General features: G+C 40.4%; 1 protein-coding gene across 2 annotated transcripts in view; it reads right to left on the reverse strand.

The window, feature by feature from the left end:
* The window catches only part of Zwilch (zwilch kinetochore protein), a 35961-nt gene that overhangs the window by 1894 nt on the left and 12038 nt on the right, over window positions 1-22029 (reverse strand). The window contains exons 7-18 of one of the 2 annotated variants that reach the window (XR_379449.3): window positions 21784-21939; window positions 19658-19729; window positions 16976-17069; window positions 16127-16182; window positions 14514-14613; window positions 13848-13927; window positions 11119-11275; window positions 10362-10390; window positions 8233-8369; window positions 7788-7901; window positions 5043-5155; window positions 854-979 (exon numbers count right to left, since the gene is read on the reverse strand). Coding sequence is in view for 1 of the 2 variants with exons in the window: in NM_026507.4 (NP_080783.3) it covers window positions 891-979; window positions 5043-5155; window positions 7788-7883; window positions 8233-8369; window positions 10362-10390; window positions 11119-11275; window positions 13848-13927; window positions 14514-14613; window positions 16127-16182; window positions 16976-17069; window positions 19658-19729; window positions 21784-21939 (1179 nt within the window). In the remaining variant the exon portion in view is untranslated. The remainder of the gene's footprint in view (window positions 1-853; window positions 980-5042; window positions 5156-7787; window positions 7902-8232; window positions 8370-10361; window positions 10391-11118; window positions 11276-13847; window positions 13928-14513; window positions 14614-16126; window positions 16183-16975; window positions 17070-19657; window positions 19730-21783; window positions 21940-22029) is intronic. The other variant, NM_026507.4, reaches the window with a different exon arrangement.

Below are 22029 nucleotides of genomic sequence, written 5' to 3' on the forward strand. Positions count from 1 at the left end.
TCAAAGAAAGATGTAAAGGGCTGCAATATATGTGCCGCCACTAGATGGTGCTAAACCTCTTTGTGCGCAGCTGCGAGAGCACAGCCAGCCAAAGTCACCAGTCTCCGGGGCTTTTGCCCAACCCCTGGGGGCTTTAACCTATCCCCAGGGTGCATGAGGATCATGGGTGTTACTACCAGTCCTAGTTTAGACACGTCACCAAAAGTATTTAAGCCACACACTTTCTGAGCCTTCTTTGTCTACCTCACTATGATATAGAAGTAAAAGTTAACCGTGGAAGAATCTGGTGTGTCCTGTGTTCATTTCCCGCGGGACGGGGATAAGCTCGGGATAGAAAGATGATTTTATTTTTTAGGTTTATAGAAACAGGATTTCTCTGTGTAGTTCTGGCCGTCCTAGAACTCCCTCTTTAGATCAGGCCGGTCCAAAACTCAGATCCGTCTGTCTCTGTGTCCTGAGTGTTGAGACTAAAGGTGTGCACAGCCACTGCTCAGGGGTGCTTTGATTTTGATTTTAAAAATCAAGTATTTTTTAAAAAGGTGTTTACATTTAGGGCTCAATGAAATTTGGCTGAGGAAAACTGCTTATTAACAAAACTTTGTTTTTCATGTCAAGTTGAGGGTCTGTTTACAATTTTCTCTTTTATCAATGATTTTGAAATCACACTACAGATGAAAACTTTCTTTGATTCTAGAGTTAAGTAGACCTAGTAAGTGGCCAAGCAAAGGTACAAAGAAAGCCAAGTAAGAACCTGGTGGCCGTTCAGTGGCCTGGGGAGCGGTTAGTCACGACGAGTGGATGTGGTACCGACAATGGAGAACTAGCTAAGACACGGGGACTCATCACAACATACCGGAGAGAAGACCCTTTGCAAGGGCCCGCAGTGCGCATTACTTGAAGTGCACCTGGCTGCAGGTAAGCATGTTAACGAAGGCTGTCCTTTCTTCCAGACTACCATTCAGTGTCAGCTCAGGAAACTCTGCAAGCAGAAAGACAACGAGCCAGTCAGAGCTCTCACCTGACTTTACCACAACACGGCAGTTGCGTAAGAAGTGTGGATGGCACCCGACTTCCACTTGAAAAGACTCTGTTTGGCCAAACCCTGCTGGGGCAGAGTCTATACGGGGTATATTTATTTATACAGCATACCCTCCTGATGTTTTGATTAAACAACATTCAAAGTAGAGTAAAAAACAAAAACAAACAAGAACTACCTTCCCTCAGGAAACAACTACATTAATTTTTGTGCCACCACTTAAGGATCAACAAGTGTCTTTTCTGAATCATTCTGTAACATAATTTTAGAGAAGAAATTCTTAGCATTTACAGCCTCCCCAACCCCTTTATGGTTTTTTAAGACAGGGTTTCTCTGTGTAGCCTTGATTGTCCTGAAACTTGCTATATAGACCAGGTTGGACTCAAACTCACAGAGATCCACCTGCTTCTGCCTCCCAAGTACTGGAATCAAAAGTGTGTGCCACCATCCCCAGGCAGAATTTACAGCCTTACAGCTAAATGTACACTCATTTCTCTACCCTCTAAAAGAATGACTCGGGCTGGTGAGATGGCTCAGTGGGTTAGAGCACCCGACTGCTCTTCCGAAGGTCCAGAGTTCAAATCCCAGCAACCACATGGTGGCTCACAACCATCCGTAATGAGATCTGGCGCCCTCTTCTGGAGTGTCTGAAGACAGCTACAGTGTACTTACATATAATAAATAAGTAAATCTTAAAAAAAAAAAAAAGAATGACTCCTGTGCTTCAAGGAAACAGCCAGTTAGCATTTGGAGGGATTGTGTCCACTTCCTTTGTGATTCCCATGTTTTTATCATTACTACTGTTATTTGCTAAGCACCCACTGGTGGACCACTGTCTAGTGGACACTTGATTTTTCTACCCCATTACTTCCAAATATTATTCTCTATTCCATGGCAGCTGAAAGAAAGTGTGCTCGTTCCCTAAGTCTGTCTCCCTGTTCTTTTTTTTAAAAAAAGATTTATTTATTATTATACACTGTAGCTGTCTTCAGACACACCAGAAGAGGGCATCAGATCCTACAGGTGGTTGCTGAGATTTGAACTCAGGACCTTTGGAAGAACAGTCAGTGCTCTCATCCACCTAACCATCTCACCGGCCCTGTCTCCCTGTTCTTAAAGACAACTGTTTTACTTAGGAGCAAAATACCATTACATATCTTGAAAGGTAGGTCTGACTTAAAAACATCTAATCTCCTAAATGTTTACCTTTTGTTGGTTTCTTTCATTAATTTTGGTGAGGATGAGACTGTCCCATGTAAGCCAGGCTGGCCTTAATTTAAACTATGTAGCCAAGGATGACCTGAACTTCTGAGGTCCTACATCTGCTTCTAAAGTTCTGGGACTACAAGTATGCACTACTATATCCAGCTATAACTGTAGTTTAAAAAGAACAAATAAATAAATAAAGCAAGTAAATAATCTCATTCTGTAGTTTAGGCTAGCCTAGAGTTTTGAAACTAACTATATAATCCAGGCTTGCACACCTGGCTGACTTTGTTGTTACTACTCCTGTATTTCTGTCCCCAACTCCCATCTCAGTGCTGGCAATAGACATCAAGGTGCATGTAGGCAAGTGCTTCATCACTGAGCTAATTAATTTCCTAGCTTCAGTTTTCCTTTTTGAGCGAGTTTTCAGGCTACAGGAGGCTAAGCTCCTGCTCCTTCTGCTCCCACCTCCCATGTGCTTGGGATTGCAAGCATGGTCCAACACACTAGCTCCTTGCACTTTTTACTTTTTATTTATTTTTTTTTAAAGTTTAAAAAAAGGTCTTTTCTTTCTTCCTTTTCTCTCTCTCTCTCTCTTTCTTTCATGTATGTATGTATGTATGTATGTATGTATGTATGTGAGTACACTTCAGACACATCAGAAGACAGATGGTTGTGAGCCACAATGTGGTGGTTGGGATTTGAACTCAGTATCTCTGGAAGAATAGTCAGTGCTCTTTAACCACTGAGCCATCTCTCCAGCCCTGCACTTTTTACTTTTGAGATGACCTCTGAATTTCCTTTTGGGTAAACTGTTCATGCCTTCCCACTGAGTTTTTTAAGTGCATGTGTACACATGCATGTATGCATGTTTTGGTTTTTAAGACAGGGTCTCTATGTGTAGATCTGGCTGTCCTGGAACATGTTTTGTAGTCAAGGCTGGCCTTAAACATAGAGATCCATTTGCCTCAGCCTCAAGTACTTGCAAAGATTTTTTTGTAGTATACTAGGACATGTTCCTCTTCTGAACACATGCCATAAATGTGCTTTTCTAGTTTACTATGTCTGTTGCTTGGCCTAAATATATATATATTAGATAAATATGTATATAATTTTTTCTCTTTTTTATATACCTGGAATTTAAAAAAGGATTATATTTAAAATTGTATGTGCATTGAAGGTGCCCACAAAAACCAGAAGAGGGCATTGAATCTTTTGCAACCGGAGTTAAAAGTAGCTTTGAATTGCCTGATGTGGATGCTAGGAACTGAACCCAAGTACTCTGCAAGGTCACCTCTGAACCATCTCTCCAACATCCACAGCTGATTTTAACCCCCTTTAGATTTTAAGTTTTATATCATACTTAAAACACATGGCATGGGGGCTGGAGAGATGGCTCAGCCGTTAAAAGCACTGGCTGCTTTTCCAGAGGTCCTGAGTTCATTTCCCAGCAACCACATGGTGGCTGACAACCATCTGTAATGGGATCTGATGCTCTCTGGTTATATCTGAAGCAATAGTGTACTTATATACATAAAATAAATCTGAGGGGGCTGGTGCGATGGCTCAGTGGTTAAGAGCGCCGACTGCTCTTCCGAAGGTCCCGAGTTCAAATCCCAGCAACCACATGGTGGCTCATAACCATCCGTAACGAAATCTGATGCCCTCTTCTGGAGTTTCTGAGGACAGCTACAATGTACTTACATATAATAAATAAATAAATCTTAAAAAAAAAAAAAAAAAAAGAAAAGAAATCTGAAAAAAAATAAACCAAACAAACAAACAAAAAACCACATGCTATGATTTTAACTGATGGCTCCCAGGAAAAATTTTTTTAGTTTAATGATTTCTGCATGTTTATCTATCTATGAGAGACAGAATCCCCTGGGAAATAGGAGTGGGCATGTTGTGGGGTCTTGTCTTAATTGTGTTAACTGAAGTGTGAAGACTTGCTCAGTATAGACAGACCATCATCCCTGGGCCGGCCACTCTGGACAGCTTTAAAGTGGGGAAAGTAAGCGGACACGAGCACACAGGCACTGCCTTCTTCTGCTGACTAAGGGATCTCTAGCAACAGCTACTCAAGCTCCTTCTGCTTTGACTTCCTTACCATGGTGAGTGGAGATCTGTGAGAGGAAATAAAACCATTCACCCTTCACGGCTTCTGTCAGAGAATTTTATCATAGTAACAGGAAAAGAAACTAAGACATAAATCAGTACCAAAAGTAGGGTGGAAATTATATGGTGACAGGGACCAAGTGGTGGTAGAGATGTCTTGGTTGGTATTGATTTCAGATCGTTAGACTAGTGAATCATTTGGGAGATGGGCATCTGAGCATGTCTGTGAGAGATGTTCTTATGTTAAGTGACGTGGGCCGACCCACCGTATTGGATGGTGTGAGTGGAGGAAGGGAACTCAGCAACCCATGCACTCTGCTTCCTGACTGTGAGCAAGTACAATTGGCTGCTTGTTTTAAGCTCCTGATGCCTTGAAGACAGAATCAGATCCCATTACAGATGGTTGTGAGCCACCATGTGGTTGCTGGGAATTGAACTCAGGACCTCTGGAAAAGCAGTCAGTGCTCTTAACCACTGAGCCAGCCCCAGCAAAGGTTCTTTTTATCCAGGATAATAAGAAAAAGCACTCACAAGTGATTATTATACTTTGAATTTTTCTAAAACTCACAATGGCACAAAAGTCAGATTTTCTTTTAAAGTCTGTTTTATACCTACAGTTCAGGGAAAGACCTGCAACAATGATTCCTCCCATAAAGATTTAATGACTACATAGCATCTTTACCAGGCCTGTGGAAACTGGAATGGTCTACAGGGGAGCTGTCACTCAGTTGCCACACTGTTTTCACCCTCTTCTGACTATTGCTGAGCTCCACTCTCCATTTCTGCGGCTTCTCACTGAAGAAAAAAATACCAAAAGAAAATTAAAATGAATAAGTAAACTACTAATAACCAAACAGTAGCTCTTCCTTCCTTCCTTCCTTCCTTCCTTCCTTCCTTCCTTCCTTCCTTCCTTCCTTCCTTCCTTCCTTCCTTCCTGTCATCCAGTGAAATCCACGTGTGACAAGCACTGAGTACGGATATAAATAGGCCACAATCCCTGAGCTGGAGAAGTACAGTCAAGAAAGGGGGAGAGAAAAACATACACACATGTCAAAGAAAAACAATTTTTTTTAAAAGCAGTAATAGTCTAGGGCTGGAGAGATGGCTCAGGAGTTAAGAATACTGGATGCTCTTTCCAGAAGAGAAGGGTTTAATTCCCAGCACCCACATTCAGCTCACATATCTCTAATCCAATTCCAGGGCTTTTGACACCCTCACACAGCCATACATGCAGGCAAAACACTAATGAACATAAACGAAAAATAAATCATATATATAAATAAGCAGTAATAGAGAAACACTGTGCAAACCAAGTGTGGTGGTACTCAGTAATTCTAGCACACGAGAAGGCTGAGGCAGGAGAATCACTATCAGTTCAAGACCAGCATTAGCTACATAGAGAGTTCTAGACAAGCTTAAACAGTGAGACTGTTTCTATTTTTCCTCAAAGAAAGAAAGAAAGAACAGTGTAGGGGTTGGGGGAAGGCACAAAGTGTCAAGATTAGTAATTATTTAAAAGATATAGAAAGGAACAAGAGTGAGGTTTGGGGATTTTACGATTATGGTCATTTGAAAGATAAAACAGAAGAAGAAAAACCAGCATTATAAAAGAGTAACATTTAAAATTTTTATTTAATTATTTAGTTTAAAAAGATCATTACGGCAGGAGGGATGGTTCAGCCTGATAACTTGAGTTCCATGATAGAAAGGGAGAACTGACTCCCCGTGAATTGTCCTCTGACCTCCACATGTGTGTCACAGCTTACAAGCACCCAACTTCACACACGAATAAATAAATAAATGTAGTAAAAATTAGTATTCATTTTGGGCCATCAAGATGGCTCAATGGATAAAAGTGCTTGTGACAGACATGGAAGGCTGATAATCTGAGTCTGATCCCCAGAATACACAAGATGGAAGGAGAACAGACTATAAAATTGTCCTCTGACCTCCACACACATGCCACAGCATGTACTTGCCTACAGATAGCATACATATACATACATATTAATACTAAATATGTTTTTTTGACTTTTAAAGATTTACTTAAGTGTGAGTATAGACAGGCACGTCTCACAGCCTGTCAGGGGACAACTTTTAGGGTCAGTTTTCTGCTTCTGCCTTGCTTTTTTTTGAGGACAGACTGTCACTATTATGTGAGTCCTGAAGATCAAAGAACTTGGGTCATCAAGAGCTGTGCAGTGAGTGATCTTCTTAGCAGCTGAGCCATCTTCTAACCCCACACTTTTCTACACATCCACCCACCCACCCAACTACCTTTTTGTTTATTTAGTGTACAGGTGAGAATGTCCATGTGCAGGGTGTGTGTATGCTATAGTAGTCTTGCCAGGGTGTACATGTGAGGTCAAAGGACAACCATGGAAGTCAGCCAGCTCTCCTTTAACCATATAAGTAAGCTCCAGGAGTTGAACTCAGGTCATATGGCTTTTTTTTTTTTTTTTTTTAACCAAGTAACTAGGTTGCCCACCCTTGTTTTGATTTTTTTTCTCCTTTTTTGAGACAGTGTCTCAATTAGTACTTCTGTTTGGTCTAGAACTTTACTATGTGGACCAGTCTGGTCCTGAAACTCACGAGAGGTACCCACCTGAGTCCTAGATTATAGGCATGTGCTACCACACACAGGCAAAAACAATTTATCTATAACATGTTTATTTAAATTGGCAAATAAAAAGGCCATTAGTAGTGGTCTCAGCGGTGCACTTACTTTGGAAGTGGAAATAGGACAACAAAATTTAAAGCTAGTCTAGGTGATATAATAAGACCCCATCTCAAAAATCAACTGATCACTGATAGTACAAACTTTTGGTATGACAGAAGCTTTAAGAAACAGACAAGAGGAAAGAAACGTTAGGGAGAACAACACTGGCATGTCAGAGTGCATGACTACAATGATTCTGTCATACTCACAGCCACACCCTTGGTCCTGCTGTGCCTGTCTAGCCTCATCACTGTCTCTCATCTCATGGTCATCATTCTCTGTCATTTCTTCCTATTATTTCTCCTGTGATTTACTTTATTTTATTTTTTTAAAGATTTATTTATTATTATATATGAGTACACTGTAGCTGTCTTCAGACACACCAGAAGAGGGAGTCAGATCTCATTACAGACAGTTGTGAGCCACCATGTGGGTGCTGGGATTTGAACTCAGGACATCCGAAAGAAAAATCAGTGGTCTTAATCGCTGAGCCATCTCTCTAGCCCCTCTTCCATGATTTTGTGACAGAACAAAGACTAAGAGGCTCAAAAGTCTTAAGTGAAAAAAATTCTGGGAGAAGAAATAGAAAAGGCTGTGAGTCAGAGAGTGGGAAAAGGACTACCAGCCTAAGCCATACTGGGTCATGAAATCCTATGGTAACTGGGCCAAACTGGTCTTAAGGTACAATGTAATTATTAAGTTGCTTACCTTTGATACAAATTCTTGACAGCAGCTGGTCTGACTGGCAACTGAAAAATGTGTTGCTCATCAAGAGGATTTTGTTTATAATATTTTATGCAGGATCTAAAAAGTTAAAACAATCTTTTTTGGGAATGAGAGATGTCAGAAATGATAAAGGCTTTCTAGTCTAGAGAAAGATTTTACCACAAACCAGGCTATGACAGAAGGAATGAATTCAGAGTCACAATAGTAACAAACACCAGCCCCCCACCCTACCTTCCCTCTGCTGAAAACAAAACTTAAAGACAATGTTTCTAGCCAAGGAAATCTCACTCACTTCAAAAAAATTATGTAGACTGATTTCTTATATAAAACCATATTGAGCTGAGAATGTAGCTAAGTGGTGGCTCACACCAGTAAGCCTGGGCTACAAATGAGACAATGCCTCAAAACAAAAAGCAAAAATCCTTACTGTGTTAAAGAGAAGAGAAGCTCATGCTGAGGTTTAATGAAAAGCATGCAGATGACTAAGATTTCAAGAATATGATGGAGTTTCTGAACACGGCAAACCTGTTCCTGTGTCGATACTGAGGGAGAAATGAAGTATTCCTGGAAGACAGAAATATAAAGAGAGGAAGGAAGCAACGACTAAGCAGAGCCCCTGGAAAGAAGTTGCCATTCCCTCTACATCTACACCTGGATGCCTGATAATGGGGAAAGGGAGGCAATGACTGCACAGAACTCCCTACCTTTCACCATCAGCCTTAAACCAAGTTCTTTGCTAAGAACGCTGGACACAAATGACAGTCTCCTATAAAAGCTGATCCCAGACAGCTTCAGTAACAAGGACAAGTGGGTAGCCAACACTACTTACTACTAAGGATGGCAGGGCTACTCTGCAAGACCACCCTACATCTCTCCTTACCTGGTGAACCGAAGTCTGAGAAACTAACCAAGTGCCTGACACTCCCCCCTTGAACGTATTACTGGAATATTGGCACAGATTTTGGAGAAGACATTTGGCAAGCTAAGCCAGTATCATAAAGTGTTGAACTTTCCAGTTTTATTTCTGAGATCCAAACTAATAATCCAGTGGGAATGATAAGCAGATTTTGATAACAGCCAAGATTCTAGCCTCCTGGAGTGTACACTTTGTATAATTCTTTCCCCTTGAGTGAGCCTAGAACTTACAAACATGATGTGGTTTTATTGCCATAGCTAGGCCACTAATAGACTATGCATTAATCAATAATAGATAATCTTAATACATAATAAACATAATATATTGTGTTACATGTATTATAGTATATTTTGATGTTTTTATAGCTAACATACAAAATATATTATATATTAGCATATATACTAATAGACTATATACTGTTTAATATGCAAAATATATAATGTACATTATACTATATTAATGCTATATAGCATATGTTATATACTGATATATATATATATATATATATATATATATATATAATACTCTTTATATCATACTTACTATTGATTAATGCATAGTCTGTTACCTACTTAAGGCAATACAACCACATCATATTTGCAAGTTTTAGGCTCATATACAATCTATATAATAGGTAGTTATCACTTGGTCCTTATAAAACCCTGCCCAGTATCGGGTGTAGTGGTGATGCTTTAGTCACCAGCATGTGGGAGACAGAGGCAGGGGAATCTCTGAGTTTGAGACAAGCTTTATCTACAAAGTGAACTAATTTCAGCACAGCCAGGGCTACATAGTGAGACCCTGCCTTAAAAAACAAACCAACAATGCCAGCCAGTGATGGCCCACGCCTTTAATCCCAGCACTCGGGAGGCAGAGGCAGGCGGATTTCTGAGTTCCAGGTCAGCTCGATCCACAGAGTGAGTTCCAGGACAGGCAGGGCTACACAGAGAAACCCTGTCTCGAAAAACAAAAAAAAACAAAAGAACAAAAACCCTTCCAGGCCTTCTCTAAGAAGACCAAGAAGGAAAGGAGATGCTCTTCACTGTCACTCTGAAATAAACTGTCATGCTGTGGGGAGGGTCCATGATAAATGCTGAGAGCATCCAATAGAAGAAACTGGTTGGTCCTGAGCCAATACATTAAAGAATGCTGTAACTTCTTTAGCAAATAATCATTCAAAGGAGTCAAGATATAAAATAAATACGCCCTTAGCCGGGCGTGGTGGCACACGCCTTTAATCCCGGTACTTGGGAGGCAGAGGCAGGCGGATTTCTGAGTTTGAGGCCAGCCTGGTCTACAGAGTGAGTTCCAGGACAGCCAGGGCTACACAGAGAAACCCTGTCTCAAAAAAAGAAAACAAACAAACAAACAAACAAACAAAAAACCCCCCAAAACCAAACCAAACAAACAAACAAAAAAACCACCCTTATAGATTCCTTGACAACTAGGTAAGAGTTTCACATCAGTTGCATAGATGCAAAGAGAAGGGAAAGGCTGGAACAAGCACCTGTCAGCTGACGTTGAGGAACAGCAGTAACTGGCATCAGTTGGCTCACTGTGCTTCCTAGGACAGAGGCTGGCACATTACAGACACTTAGCAACTGTGTGTTGTTATGACTACATAAGAGAAAGAAACTCACCAAATGATTCAAAGATGCAAGTTCCTGACCTATCAAGAAAAACATATGTAAATAAGCTTTAGGAAATTCCCAGTAAAAATTTAAAAATAAAAAGAATCTAAGAAAAATGTTTGTAGTTCATATATTAAATAGGTGATTAAGTTAAATAGTTCATCAATTACATTATAAATTCATACTAATACTTATTCTAAAACTGATCATAGCTTGCCCCTAATAAACAAAGTATCAAGTGTTAAGTATTGAAAAAAGCTGGGCAGTGGTGGCGCACACCTTTAATCCCAGCACTTGGGAGGCAGAGGCAGGCAGATTTCTGAGTTTGAGGCCAGCCTGGTCTACAAAGTGAGTTCCAGGACAGCCAGGGCTACACAGAGAAACCCTGCCTCGAAAACAGAGAAACAAACAAACATGATTTAAAAACATCTTTTAACTAGCGACAGCAGGTTGGTTCAGAAAGTAAAGGCGCCTGCCAGCAAACCTGACAGCCCAAGCTGGAGCCTGGGACCCACACAGTAGAAGTGACTCCAGAAAGGTGCTCTCCACATCCACACGGATTCACGGGTGCCCCACCACAGCACATTTTAAAACAAACAACAAACGAAACTCATACCTAAAAGCCAAAAAACCAAAACACTACAGCTCTATTTAACCTATTGTATTTCTCAAGTGGGAAATTGGCTCAGAAAAGGAAAATGCTTGTATCATAGGCAATCAGAGGTAAAGCCAGATAGACAAGGACTAGGAAGGTAAAAGAACTCACTGACAAAAAAGCTGATATAATCTTTCTTCAGTTTGTCCAAACCAATTTCCAAAAGCATCTGCAGTGGGGTAGTTCCAGAGAGAGGGACACTGTCCATAGCTCCATGGTAAGACTGATGAATGAGTTTACTTAGTAAACTGTTACTTCCACTGTGCAACTAGAAATAGAAAAAAGTTTATAAGTTCTTAAATTTAAGTATAAATAAACATAATAGGCAAAATAAGACTATGAGTTCAAATTTAGAATTATACATTTTCAGTTTCCTGACATTTTAAATTCTTTCAATAAAAGCTCCCAAGTTAACCCGAGTTCTTAAGATGCCACTCCTGGCTAGAAATGTGGCTTTGCCTAACTTGCCCAAAGCTCTGGGTCCATCCCCAGTTCTGGACGAGCAGGGAGTTGTGTGTAGTCTCAGCATTCAGGAGGCAGAGGCAGGTGTTTCAGAAGTTTAAAGTCAGTTACCCTCAGCTATCTAGTCAACTGGATACCCTATTAAAAAAAAAAAAAAAAAAAAAGAAAGAAAGAAAGAAGGGCTGGAGCAATGGCTCAGTGGTTAAGAGCACTGACTGCTCTTACAAAGGTCCTGAGTTCAGTTCTCAGCAACCACATGGTGGCTCACAACCATTGATCCTGCCCTCTTCTGGAGTGTCTGAAGACAGCTACAATGTACTCACATATAATAAATAAATAAATAATAATAATAAAAAAAAGAAGAACAAGAAAAGCTATTCCTATTCCACTTGTGTTTTGAAAATCTAAAGCAGTCAAGGCAGGCCTAAAGTGGTAAGCTTGACTTTCCCAGAGAGCATCAGAGCTGGTCCTGCCAGGCCTTACAACTAAGCCTTCTCCTGGGTGACTGCAGCACCACTGAGCATCTTTAGTAAACTTCTGTCTTCACTCACATTGAAGCAGACTGAAGGAACATAAACTCCTCTCCTCAGGGTCTATGTATATGACAAAGTTACTTTTCAGCTGTGACATCTAACCTAACTTAGATTATTTATAAATTACAAAGGGCTATCAACTCACACGTAACTTTGGCACCAATTAGGATGATTTTAAAATCTGTAAAATGGCACCTTGCTGCTACTTTCTTCATAGTCTTCAGCTTTCCTTAGTCTTCTGCATTTGCTCTTTTTTTAAAATGAGATTCTCATGGTTTACACTCACTGTACACAGCAGGTTCGTGCTCATCAATACCCCACAAACAAAGAATCCCATTTCAATAGCTAAGCTGCAAACACTCACAATTGCCACTGTCTGCATAGTGAGCGTTTTCTTGTGTTTGTTCTATATCTTCTTCACAACACTAATTATTGTTCTTGGTGCTGGGATCAAACTCAGGGCCTCACATAACTACAAAAATTCTAACTTTTATCATGAATTGGTGGCTAAGTTATTTTAAATGGTTGCTAATAAGCTCTTTCTAAACTTTTATTTTGCTTTTTTGTTCAATGTAAAAGTAAAATAACCGCACTTTGGAAAATTCATACAGTGACGGAAATGTCATCGATCGCAAAGAGCACAGTTATTTGTAAGGCTTCTCTCAGTGGTCATCATGAAGAGTTTAACAGATGGTCCCAAATGGTTTGTTTTCAAAATTTACATTTTATAAAGTTACATGTATTCTACATCCTTTGTCAACACTGTTTTAGCAGCTATTGTACACAATGCTATGTGGCTACATTATAGTTACTTAGTCATCTCATAACAAGGAAAATATACATCAATTACTATTTCTGGCTCCTATGAGGAAAATTACTGGGCTGGAGAGGTGGCTCAGTGGTTACAAGCACAGACTGATCTTGCAGAGGATCTGAGTTAAATTCTAGCACCCACATGGCAGCTCATTACTGTCTGTAACTCTAAGATCTGACACCCTCACACAGAGATAATGCAGGCCAAACATCAATGCATATAAAATAAAAATAAATGTTATTAAAAAATAGTAAAACCCAAAGTATTGTAATGGACAAAACTCTATGTTTTGGGGTTTTTTGTTTTGTTTTTTCGAGACAGGGTTTCTCTGCATAGCCTTGGCTGTCCTGGAACTCACTTTGTAGACCAGGCTAGCCTCGAACTCAGAAATCCGCCTGCCTCTGCCTCCCAAGTGCTGGGATTAAAGGCATGCACCATACCCGGCTTGTTTGTTTTTGAGGCACAATCTCACGACAAAGCCCAGGTTAACCTCCAACTTGTGATCATTCAGCTTCTTACCAAATGGTAGGATTACAGGCATGTCTTACCATGCCTGGTCTTGATATATGCTTTTGTGCATGAGTGCTGGGGAGATCCTAGCACAAGTATTATTGGTTTAGAAGTCATATTACATTTTCAGAAACTCAAGCCATCATCAAAACTGCTTTGTAAAAGACCATCCTAGTTTTGAAGTCTTAGCAGTGGCTTATGAAAACATTCATTTCCAGAATAGCTAACAGTATCAACAGCTTATATATATCAAGACAGACACTAGGTCCTGTGTATGCATTAGATACATAACATAACATTAGATTCCTAAATAACACTATGACTCAGGAAGAGTCCAGTCCTCATACTGTTGATGAGGGTAGTGAGGTACAGAGAAGTAAAGGGCCCCAAGTTCACACAGCTACTGGAGGTCAACACAGACTGTTTGATCCAGGGTTTTATCAAACGCTCTCTTTCTGCTTGTATGGTTTGGTTTCTGTATGTCATTGAGAAAAACATTCTACTTACACCCTTCAACCTACCCATGGCTGTATATCACCACGCTGAAGACTCTGCAGGATGAGTGTGAAACACTTCACCAAGTCTTGATAGGAAACCACACCTTAAAAACCAAGTCACACAGAAATCATTTCCACATCTCTACTGATTCAAGTGTCAATTTTAATGACACAAGAAACAAAAAACGCCCCCCTCCCCCGCCCTCCGAACTTTAGCGGTGAGAGGGGGGATTTAAAATGGGAGGGGAAAAAAGACAGAAAGATATAGCTCAGATTGCCAAATAACATTTGGTTGGTAGATCAATCCATCTATCTATCTATCTACCTATCTAAAATTGTTATATGAGTTATCTATTACTATTAGGTATGTTTTGACTCCTGTAAATATAGTTATATCTCATGCAAACAGCCAAATTTTATATTTTAAAAGGCATGAAAGGGGGCTGGAAATATGAGTTAAGAGCACTGGCGACTCTTCCAGAGGACCAAGGTCAATCCCTGGTACCCACGTGTTGCTTCCAACCATCTAGTTTCATAGGATCTAAACTGCCTTCTGGTCTATGTAAGTGGGCTGACTTCATGTGGTGTACAGACATACAAACATGCAAAGTACAGATGCACATAAAGTTGAAACAAACAAAAACCTTAAATACACAAAAAGAGCCCACTGTGTTTATGATGGATACGCACTGCTGCTCATTCTACACCAAAGCTGTTCAGCAAAATCGAGATCCCCCCGCACGGTGAGAAGCATGGACCTGACAACTGCAGCTGCGTCATGGTTCACTGCCTGAAAAAGAAGCAAACTTTACAGAACACTCCATTTATTTACTTTTATTTGTTTGTTTGGAGATAGGGTTTCTCTGTGTAGCCCTGGCTGTCCTGGAACTCACTCTGTAGACCAGGCTGGCCTTGAACTCAGAAATTCGCCTGCCTCTGCCTCCCGAGTGCTGGGATTAAAGGCTTTTTTTGGTTTTTTTTGAGACAGGGTTTTTCTCTATAGCCCTGGCTGTCCTGGAACTCACTCTGTAGACCAGGTTGGCCTTGAACTCAGAAATCTACCTGCCTCTGCCTCCCAAGTGCTGGGATTAAAGGCATGAAGGCATGCTCCACCACGCCCGGCTCATTTATTTACTTTTAAAGTGAAGTAGTTTAAACTTTAAACACTATTCTGAGCACTATAAGGACATGAACATATACAAAGAATTATAGAAATGTTATTTTCTTCAGAATTTCATTTACTAGTAAGGAGAAATACTTGAATAGAGTAAAAAACTATAGTCTTTTTTTTTTTTTTTTTGGTTTTTCAAGACAGAGTTTCTCTGTGTAGTCCTGGTTGTCCTGGAACTCACTCTGTAGACCAGACTGGCCTTGAACTCAGAAAACTCTGCCTCCAAAATGCTGGGATTAAAAGTGCACCAACACTGACTAGCTAAAAAAACTAGAGTCTTGAAGTTGTTTTAAATCTGTAATGACTATCCCGACAAGGTGGCAGTTACATACTCATAAAACCCTGCACTCAGGAGGCTGAGGTAGGAGTAGATTGCATTTGAAGCTAGCCTGAGCACGACCCTGTCTCAAAACAAAACCAAACCCCAAACAATAACAGCAAAACCATACCACTTAAAAGTAAGCTCTCAGCCAGGCGTGGTGGCGCACACCTTTAATCCCAGCACTCGGGAGGCAGAGGCAGGCGGATTTCTGAGTTTGAGGCCAGCCTGGTCTACAGAGTGAGTTCCAGGACAGCCTGGGCTACACAGTGAAACCCTGTGGTGAAAAAACAAAACAAAACAACAACAACAAAAACACCTCAAAAACAAAAGAGAAAAAAGCTCTCAATTTTCTTCTTGAGAATATTTATTAAGTGGCCTTTGACCCAATTTCCTCATCATTAGGTGGAAATCGTCAATTTCGAAGTGGCACACTATGGCTTGGTAGCAGCATTTCATGCTGTTTTTGTATACTATGGTAGTACTTTCTACAGCGTATTATTAACATAACTTATCTACGCTCTGCAGCTGAACAACAAAGACAAACAGGATGGAAGGAGACCTGAGAGGCTCCACAGGAAAGGGAGTTCAAAAGCAGGGAAAGATTCTAACTGAGAGTAACTGCTTATCCCTCCCTCCCTCTCTCCCCTTTCCTTCCTTTGCTTTTACGAGACAGGGTTTCTTTGTGTAGCTTTGGCTGTCCCAAAACTAACTCTGTAGATCTAGCTGGCTGTGAGCTCACAGAGATCCACCTGCCTCTGCCTCCCAAGTGCTGGGATTAAAAGCATTCTCTACCATGCCTGGCTTGCTTACCTCTTTTTGTTTATCTTTTTTTGTAGAATCATCAAATTCATCCAGTTTATTTAAGTCTAAAAAGCAGAAAAGGTTTATTGAGTTTAATTTTCTGCTTACTGTATTATTTCCATCCTAATCTTGTTGTCAGCTAGCAAATGGGGACAGGAGGAATATACTGGGACTTTAGCAAACTACCAGTATGTCAGCCATCCTTCATGCAGGAGCTGGAAACAAAGAGAGGCATGTGCACAATGCTCAGATACCATCTCATCACTCTTCTACAATCTCAAACACACTTAGTTATCTGTGCTACATAAACTTCCACGTCAACATTCTCTTCTTTACAGTCCTGAAGCCTGATCAAACCTAGGGATTTAAATAAGGTTGGCAAATCCTTGGCTGGCCTGGCCTAGCTTTGTAGACCAGGCTGGCCTCAAACTCAGATCCACCTGCCTCTGCTACCCCAAGTGCTGGAATTAAAAGTGTACACCACCACACCCAGCACTCATGTATTTTTTTACTTTGTGATAAGGTTTCTCTAAATTGAGTAGCTTGACTGACACTGAAATCACTCTACAGCTCAAGCTAACAGTTCTTCTGCCTTGGCCTCTCAAATAGTTTTACAAATAGATTATAGGTCTGTGCTTCCAGGCTTAGCTCAAACTTAATCTTACAATTTTTACAATATAACATCTATCTTTGACATTTTAGAACCAAAGTTCTCTCCAACCATATTAGATCACAGCTTTAATGTATTCTAACTCAAAGCTATATAAAACCAAGAGACAACTGATATTTAAATATAGCAAGCATATGCACTCAATTAAAAACAAGCAACAGACAAGAATGAATTATGAAAACAAACACCATTCAGAAATTCCTGAACAAATTCAAGAGCAGATTTTGTTTCCAGAGGCTCAAGCCATTCAGTTACACCAGTCCTGATGCCATCAGCTAAAACCTGTAAAACAGTCAGAAAACATGTTAGCTGAAATCATAGTCTAATTAATAGGGATATATTTAATAGTATCAAGTAAGGTAGCAGTTCTTTAGAACAATTTTCTTTGTGACTTATTTATTTCATATATTGAGTGTTTTGTGCACCACATATAGTACCTAGTGCTTTCAGAACTCAAAAGAGGTTACTGGATCTCCTGGCAATGGAGCTACAGATGGTTATGAGGTACCATGAGGGTACTAGGAATCAAACCCAGGTCCCCTGGAAGAGCAACAAGTGCTCTTAACCACTGAGCTCTCTTTCCAGCCCTCTGGTAAGAGTTCTTGAATGTTGACTACTCACTAGACATTGTCATAGGATTTTGTATGTAGTATGTTTTTTAATCCCAACAAAACTCTCTGAGACAGATACTACTATTGTCTTCATTTTATTAAGGCTAAGAAAGCTTCAGTAACTAGCTGAAGTTACTAACAAACAGTAGCAGGATATATATCCACCAGTCTGGCTCTATGAATGGTATTCTCAACTATAATGCTATGCACACAGGAACTACATGTGATCCTGGAAGGATACAATACAACTGAGGCAACAATGAAACCACAAATGTGAAACTGAAAGCAAGATTATCCAAACACAATATAATTACACACATAGGCACACACAAAAAATGTAAGCACAGTGAAGGAAAGGCAGTCAAGACAGGCTACACTAGCTACAGGACTGATAACGGGAGGATTCTGTCTGCTGCAACAGAGGGGGAGGATCATGAGGAATGACTCCACCCAGAGTGAACAAACAGCAGAGATCAGAAGGAACAGAGCAAAAGACTGAGAAACTTCACAAGTTTTTTTTGCTTCACATGAGAAATGATATCCACTATTGCCATTGTAATAAAATGACAGGATCAAGTAATTAGCACTACCTTTATTTCCAGGGAAAGGAAAAAATGTTTCTCAACAGAAAAGAGATCACTTCATACTTACAGAGGGGTCTATGCAAAATGTGAAGATAATCTGTATGTATCAGAATGACTGAGATATTTAACTTGGTGGAGGTCAGAGATGGTAAACATATTGCTATGTGTAGGATGGTTCAAATCACAAGGAATGGGGCAGTGTGAAATGCCTAGTGTCTCTATTGAAAAACAATGCATGTTCTTGACAGTGTGTCAAACAAAGGTGAAAGGGTTGTAAGTGTACAGTAAGGGCCAGTGAAACGGCCCAGAGGGTAAATGTGCTTATTGCCAAGCCTGATAACCCAAGTTCTATCTCCACGATCCACATCTAGGAGAGAACTGACTGTCACAAGCTGGCTTCTGACTTTCTGCACAAATACATGCTACATATAAATAAACATAATTAAAAATAAATACACAAAATAAGTAAAATATAATTTAAAAAGGCATAAAGGGGGCAGACAAAAGGACAAAAAGAAGAGTAGAAGAGAAAGATAGCAACAAGTATGTGTAAGAAAATTGCATGCATTTATAAAATACAACGCTGGAATTTGTATGTGATGTGATAGAATCACAGGGCCCGTCTCAACAGCACACTAGGCCAAGGAAGTGCCGTGTAGAAGAGGTTTTACTGGGAGAGTGAGAGAGACAAGGTAGCAGCAGAAAAGGAAGAGGAGGGGAGAGAGTGTGAGAGGGGTGTTCTCCTTATTTATATGGAAAATGATACAACACAGGTAAAGGTGGGAGGTAAGTCAAGTGGATGCTGGGAATATGGTGTCTGCTGCCTTGGCAACCAGTCTGCAGGTCGAAGGTCCTGTTGTTATCTATGTTGTGTCATAGGTTTGCCAACAGTGTGTGTGTAGGAGAGAGTATGGTTTAAATACTGTTGCCATATGACCTAATAATTTCACCAGAGATGCAGAAAACATAGGGTCACATAAAAATTTGCATCAATGTTCACAGCAATGTCATTTCTAATAGCCAAAAAGTACAAAAAAAAAAAAAAAAAAAAAAAAAAGAGGGCTGGAGAGATGGCTCAGTGGTTAGGAGCATTAACTGTTCTTCCAGAGATCCTGAGTTCAATTCCCAGCAACCACATGGTGGTGGCTGACAACCATCTGTAATGGGATCTGATGCCCTCTTCTGGTGTGCTGAAGACAGCTACACTGTACTCATATACATAAAATAAATAAATCATTAAAAAAAAAAAAGAAGAAGAAGAAACATTCATCAGCTGATGAAAAGAACAACAAAATGCAGTATATCCATAAATTAGATGCTACTTAGCAATCAGAAGCTGTGAAACACTGTAAGCACATTAGCGTGTGTCAGAGACTGGCAAGGTTGTGAAGTGCGTGCTAAACAGTCCTATGGACAGAAGGCTGAGGTTAGGAGTAATGAAACTATTGTAACACTAATCGTGGTGATGCTATGTACAATTCAGCCAGTAAAGTAGAAAGGCAGAGTGTAGCTATTATCATTTTGAAGACAGCTGCCATATAAATACCTGTGCAAATTGTCAAGACTATAGTGAGATGTAACATTTTTTACAAAATTTTAAAGAAAAAGTTATGTTGTGAAACAATTTTCATGACAATATGTAATTCAATGAAAGAAATTCCAGAAGGATACTCACAAGGAGAAATTTCAGTTCTCTGTGAAGATGACTCAGACAACCTCTGGACTCTCCTGATTGTACTCTGATATTCTAAAAAGTATCAAAGATCATTAGTTTTCATTGGCAACCAATGTGCTCTGCCCAAGAGTCACTTGCCTGTCTTCTAAAGCAGCAGTAAATTAAGCCCACACCACAATCAGGGCCATCTCATCCCAAGGTCTTACAGATCTGGCTCTCCTGACACACAATCTCAATCAGGTCACTGCCCTTTATCGTATCACAAAGACAGAACAGAACAACTGTCTCCCTCACATGGTCTCCTGCCTTTCCTCAGAGAATTTCCAAGAGGACAGGTGGAAAAAATTTAAATAAATAGCTCAAAACTCAGTGACAGTCAGTATTATGACACACAGAAAACCAAGTCCCAATAAATCAGTGTGTTAGCCTACTAACTAAACCAACACACAAAAGTAGTCTACCCAGAAGCTATAGCTTTACAACCTTAAGTCCTTAAAAGCAAGGAAGCAAATTCCTACTACAGGAGAAGAAAACCAAAAAATATAAATACCCATAATCCTACCCTATAGGAGAACCGCTGTTAACATGATGAAGGCTTCTGTGTATACACGTCTTTTTTTTTTCTTTCGGTTTTTCAAGACAGGGTTTCTCTGTATAGCCCTGGCTGTCCTGGAACTCACTTTGTAGACCAGGCTGGCCTCGAAAGGCGTGTGCTACCACCACCCGGCTCTTTTTAACTTTTGCTTAAAAAGTTTCCCTGCTTTTTTTTCTGTTCTCCTAGAGGTTCTGCGTTCAATTCCCAGCAACTACATGGTGGCTCACAACCATCTCTAATGGAATCGGATGCTCCTGGTGTATCTGAAGACAGCTAAAATGTAGTCATATAAAACCAAATGCCCCCCCCCCCCCCCCCCCCCCCGCACACGCCTTTAATCCCAGCACTTGGGAGGCAGAGGCAGGCGGATTTCTGAGTTCGAGGCCAGCCTGGTCTAAGAGTGAGTTCCAGGACAGCCAGGGCTACACAGAGAAACCCTGTCTCGAAAAACCAAACCAAACAAATCTTAAAAAAAAAAAAATCACTGAAATAAATCTTACAAAGAGCGTTATCTGAGAACATAGGTCAGAGGGAGAAGACTTGCCTATTATGCTAGACATAATCTCCAATACCAAAAATAATCTTTTCTTTAAATTTTTATTTATTTATTTTTTTAATGTGTATCAGTTTTCCCTGCATGTATTTGTGTGAGTGTGCCAGATGTCCTTGAACTTGAGTTACAGACAGTCATGAACTGTCATGTGGGAGCTGGAAACTGAACCCAGGATCTCTGAAAGAACAGCCAGTACTGAGCCACCTCTCCAGCCCCACCTGGATTATTAATATAATCTTAATTTTAAAGTATCTTATCATGATACACCTTACTACTTTAACCATTTCTTATTTTTTGACTGAATGTTCAACAGGTTCTATTCTTAATATTTTGAGAACTTAAGCTTTTTGTTAGCAATTTAAATTTCTTTTTTTCCTTTTTTTTTTTTTTAAATGATTTTAGAGCTTTATTGTAGAAAGGCAGGGGAAAAGAGAGAAAGTAGAAGGAGAGAGAGAGAGAGAGTGGCCATGGCCACGTGGAGAGAGGGGGAAGGAAAAGAGAGAAGGCGGGCTAGAGAGTAAGAAAGGAAAGAGCTTAAAGAGGTTTTTGTTTGTTTGTTTTGTTTTAAGACAGGGTCTCGGGATGTAGCTCTGGCTGTCTTGGAACTATGTAGACTAGGCTGGCCTCAAATTCTCAAGAGATCCTCTTGGCTCTGCCTCCTGAGTAATGGGATTAAAGGCGTGTGCCACCACGCCTGGCTTGACTTCTCTTAAGTCACCAGGAAAAGAGACTGCAATCATCTCTTAAAAGTAAAGCTCCATAGTAACAGGACTGTAAGCGACTGACAGCTCAGCTTACTTGGCAATCTCCATTAGTTGTCTGGTGAGACCTCGGAAGTCAGCCAAGATTTTCTGTGTGGTACAGCCTAACACCCAGTGAATGTCAAGGCTGAAAGTGTACATACAGCACTAGCAAGAAACACGTAATGTGCCACTCAGGAGCCTGAGCAACCTAAGAGAAGACAGGGTCCATTCCTACCAGAGCTGCAGTTGAAGACAGGGGAGGGGTTTGGAGCATCTCATCCACAGGGCTCCAGGAAAGGTCCAGCGTGACTGTAGTTTGTGATGGGGCAACAGTGTCATCCAAGTCGTCAGACTTAAAGAGCTCATACTGGGCAAAGCCTCTGGCTGTCACCTGAAGACAGGGCACAGGAGAGCACAGCATCAGCTTCAAACCAAACCATTATCAAAATCACCTTGACTTCTGTCCCCAAAGGGGAAAAAA

This window comes from Mus musculus, chromosome 9 (assembly GCF_000001635.26).
Source record: "Mus musculus strain C57BL/6J chromosome 9, GRCm38.p6 C57BL/6J".
Classification (NCBI taxonomy): domain Eukaryota; kingdom Metazoa; phylum Chordata; class Mammalia; order Rodentia; family Muridae; genus Mus; species Mus musculus.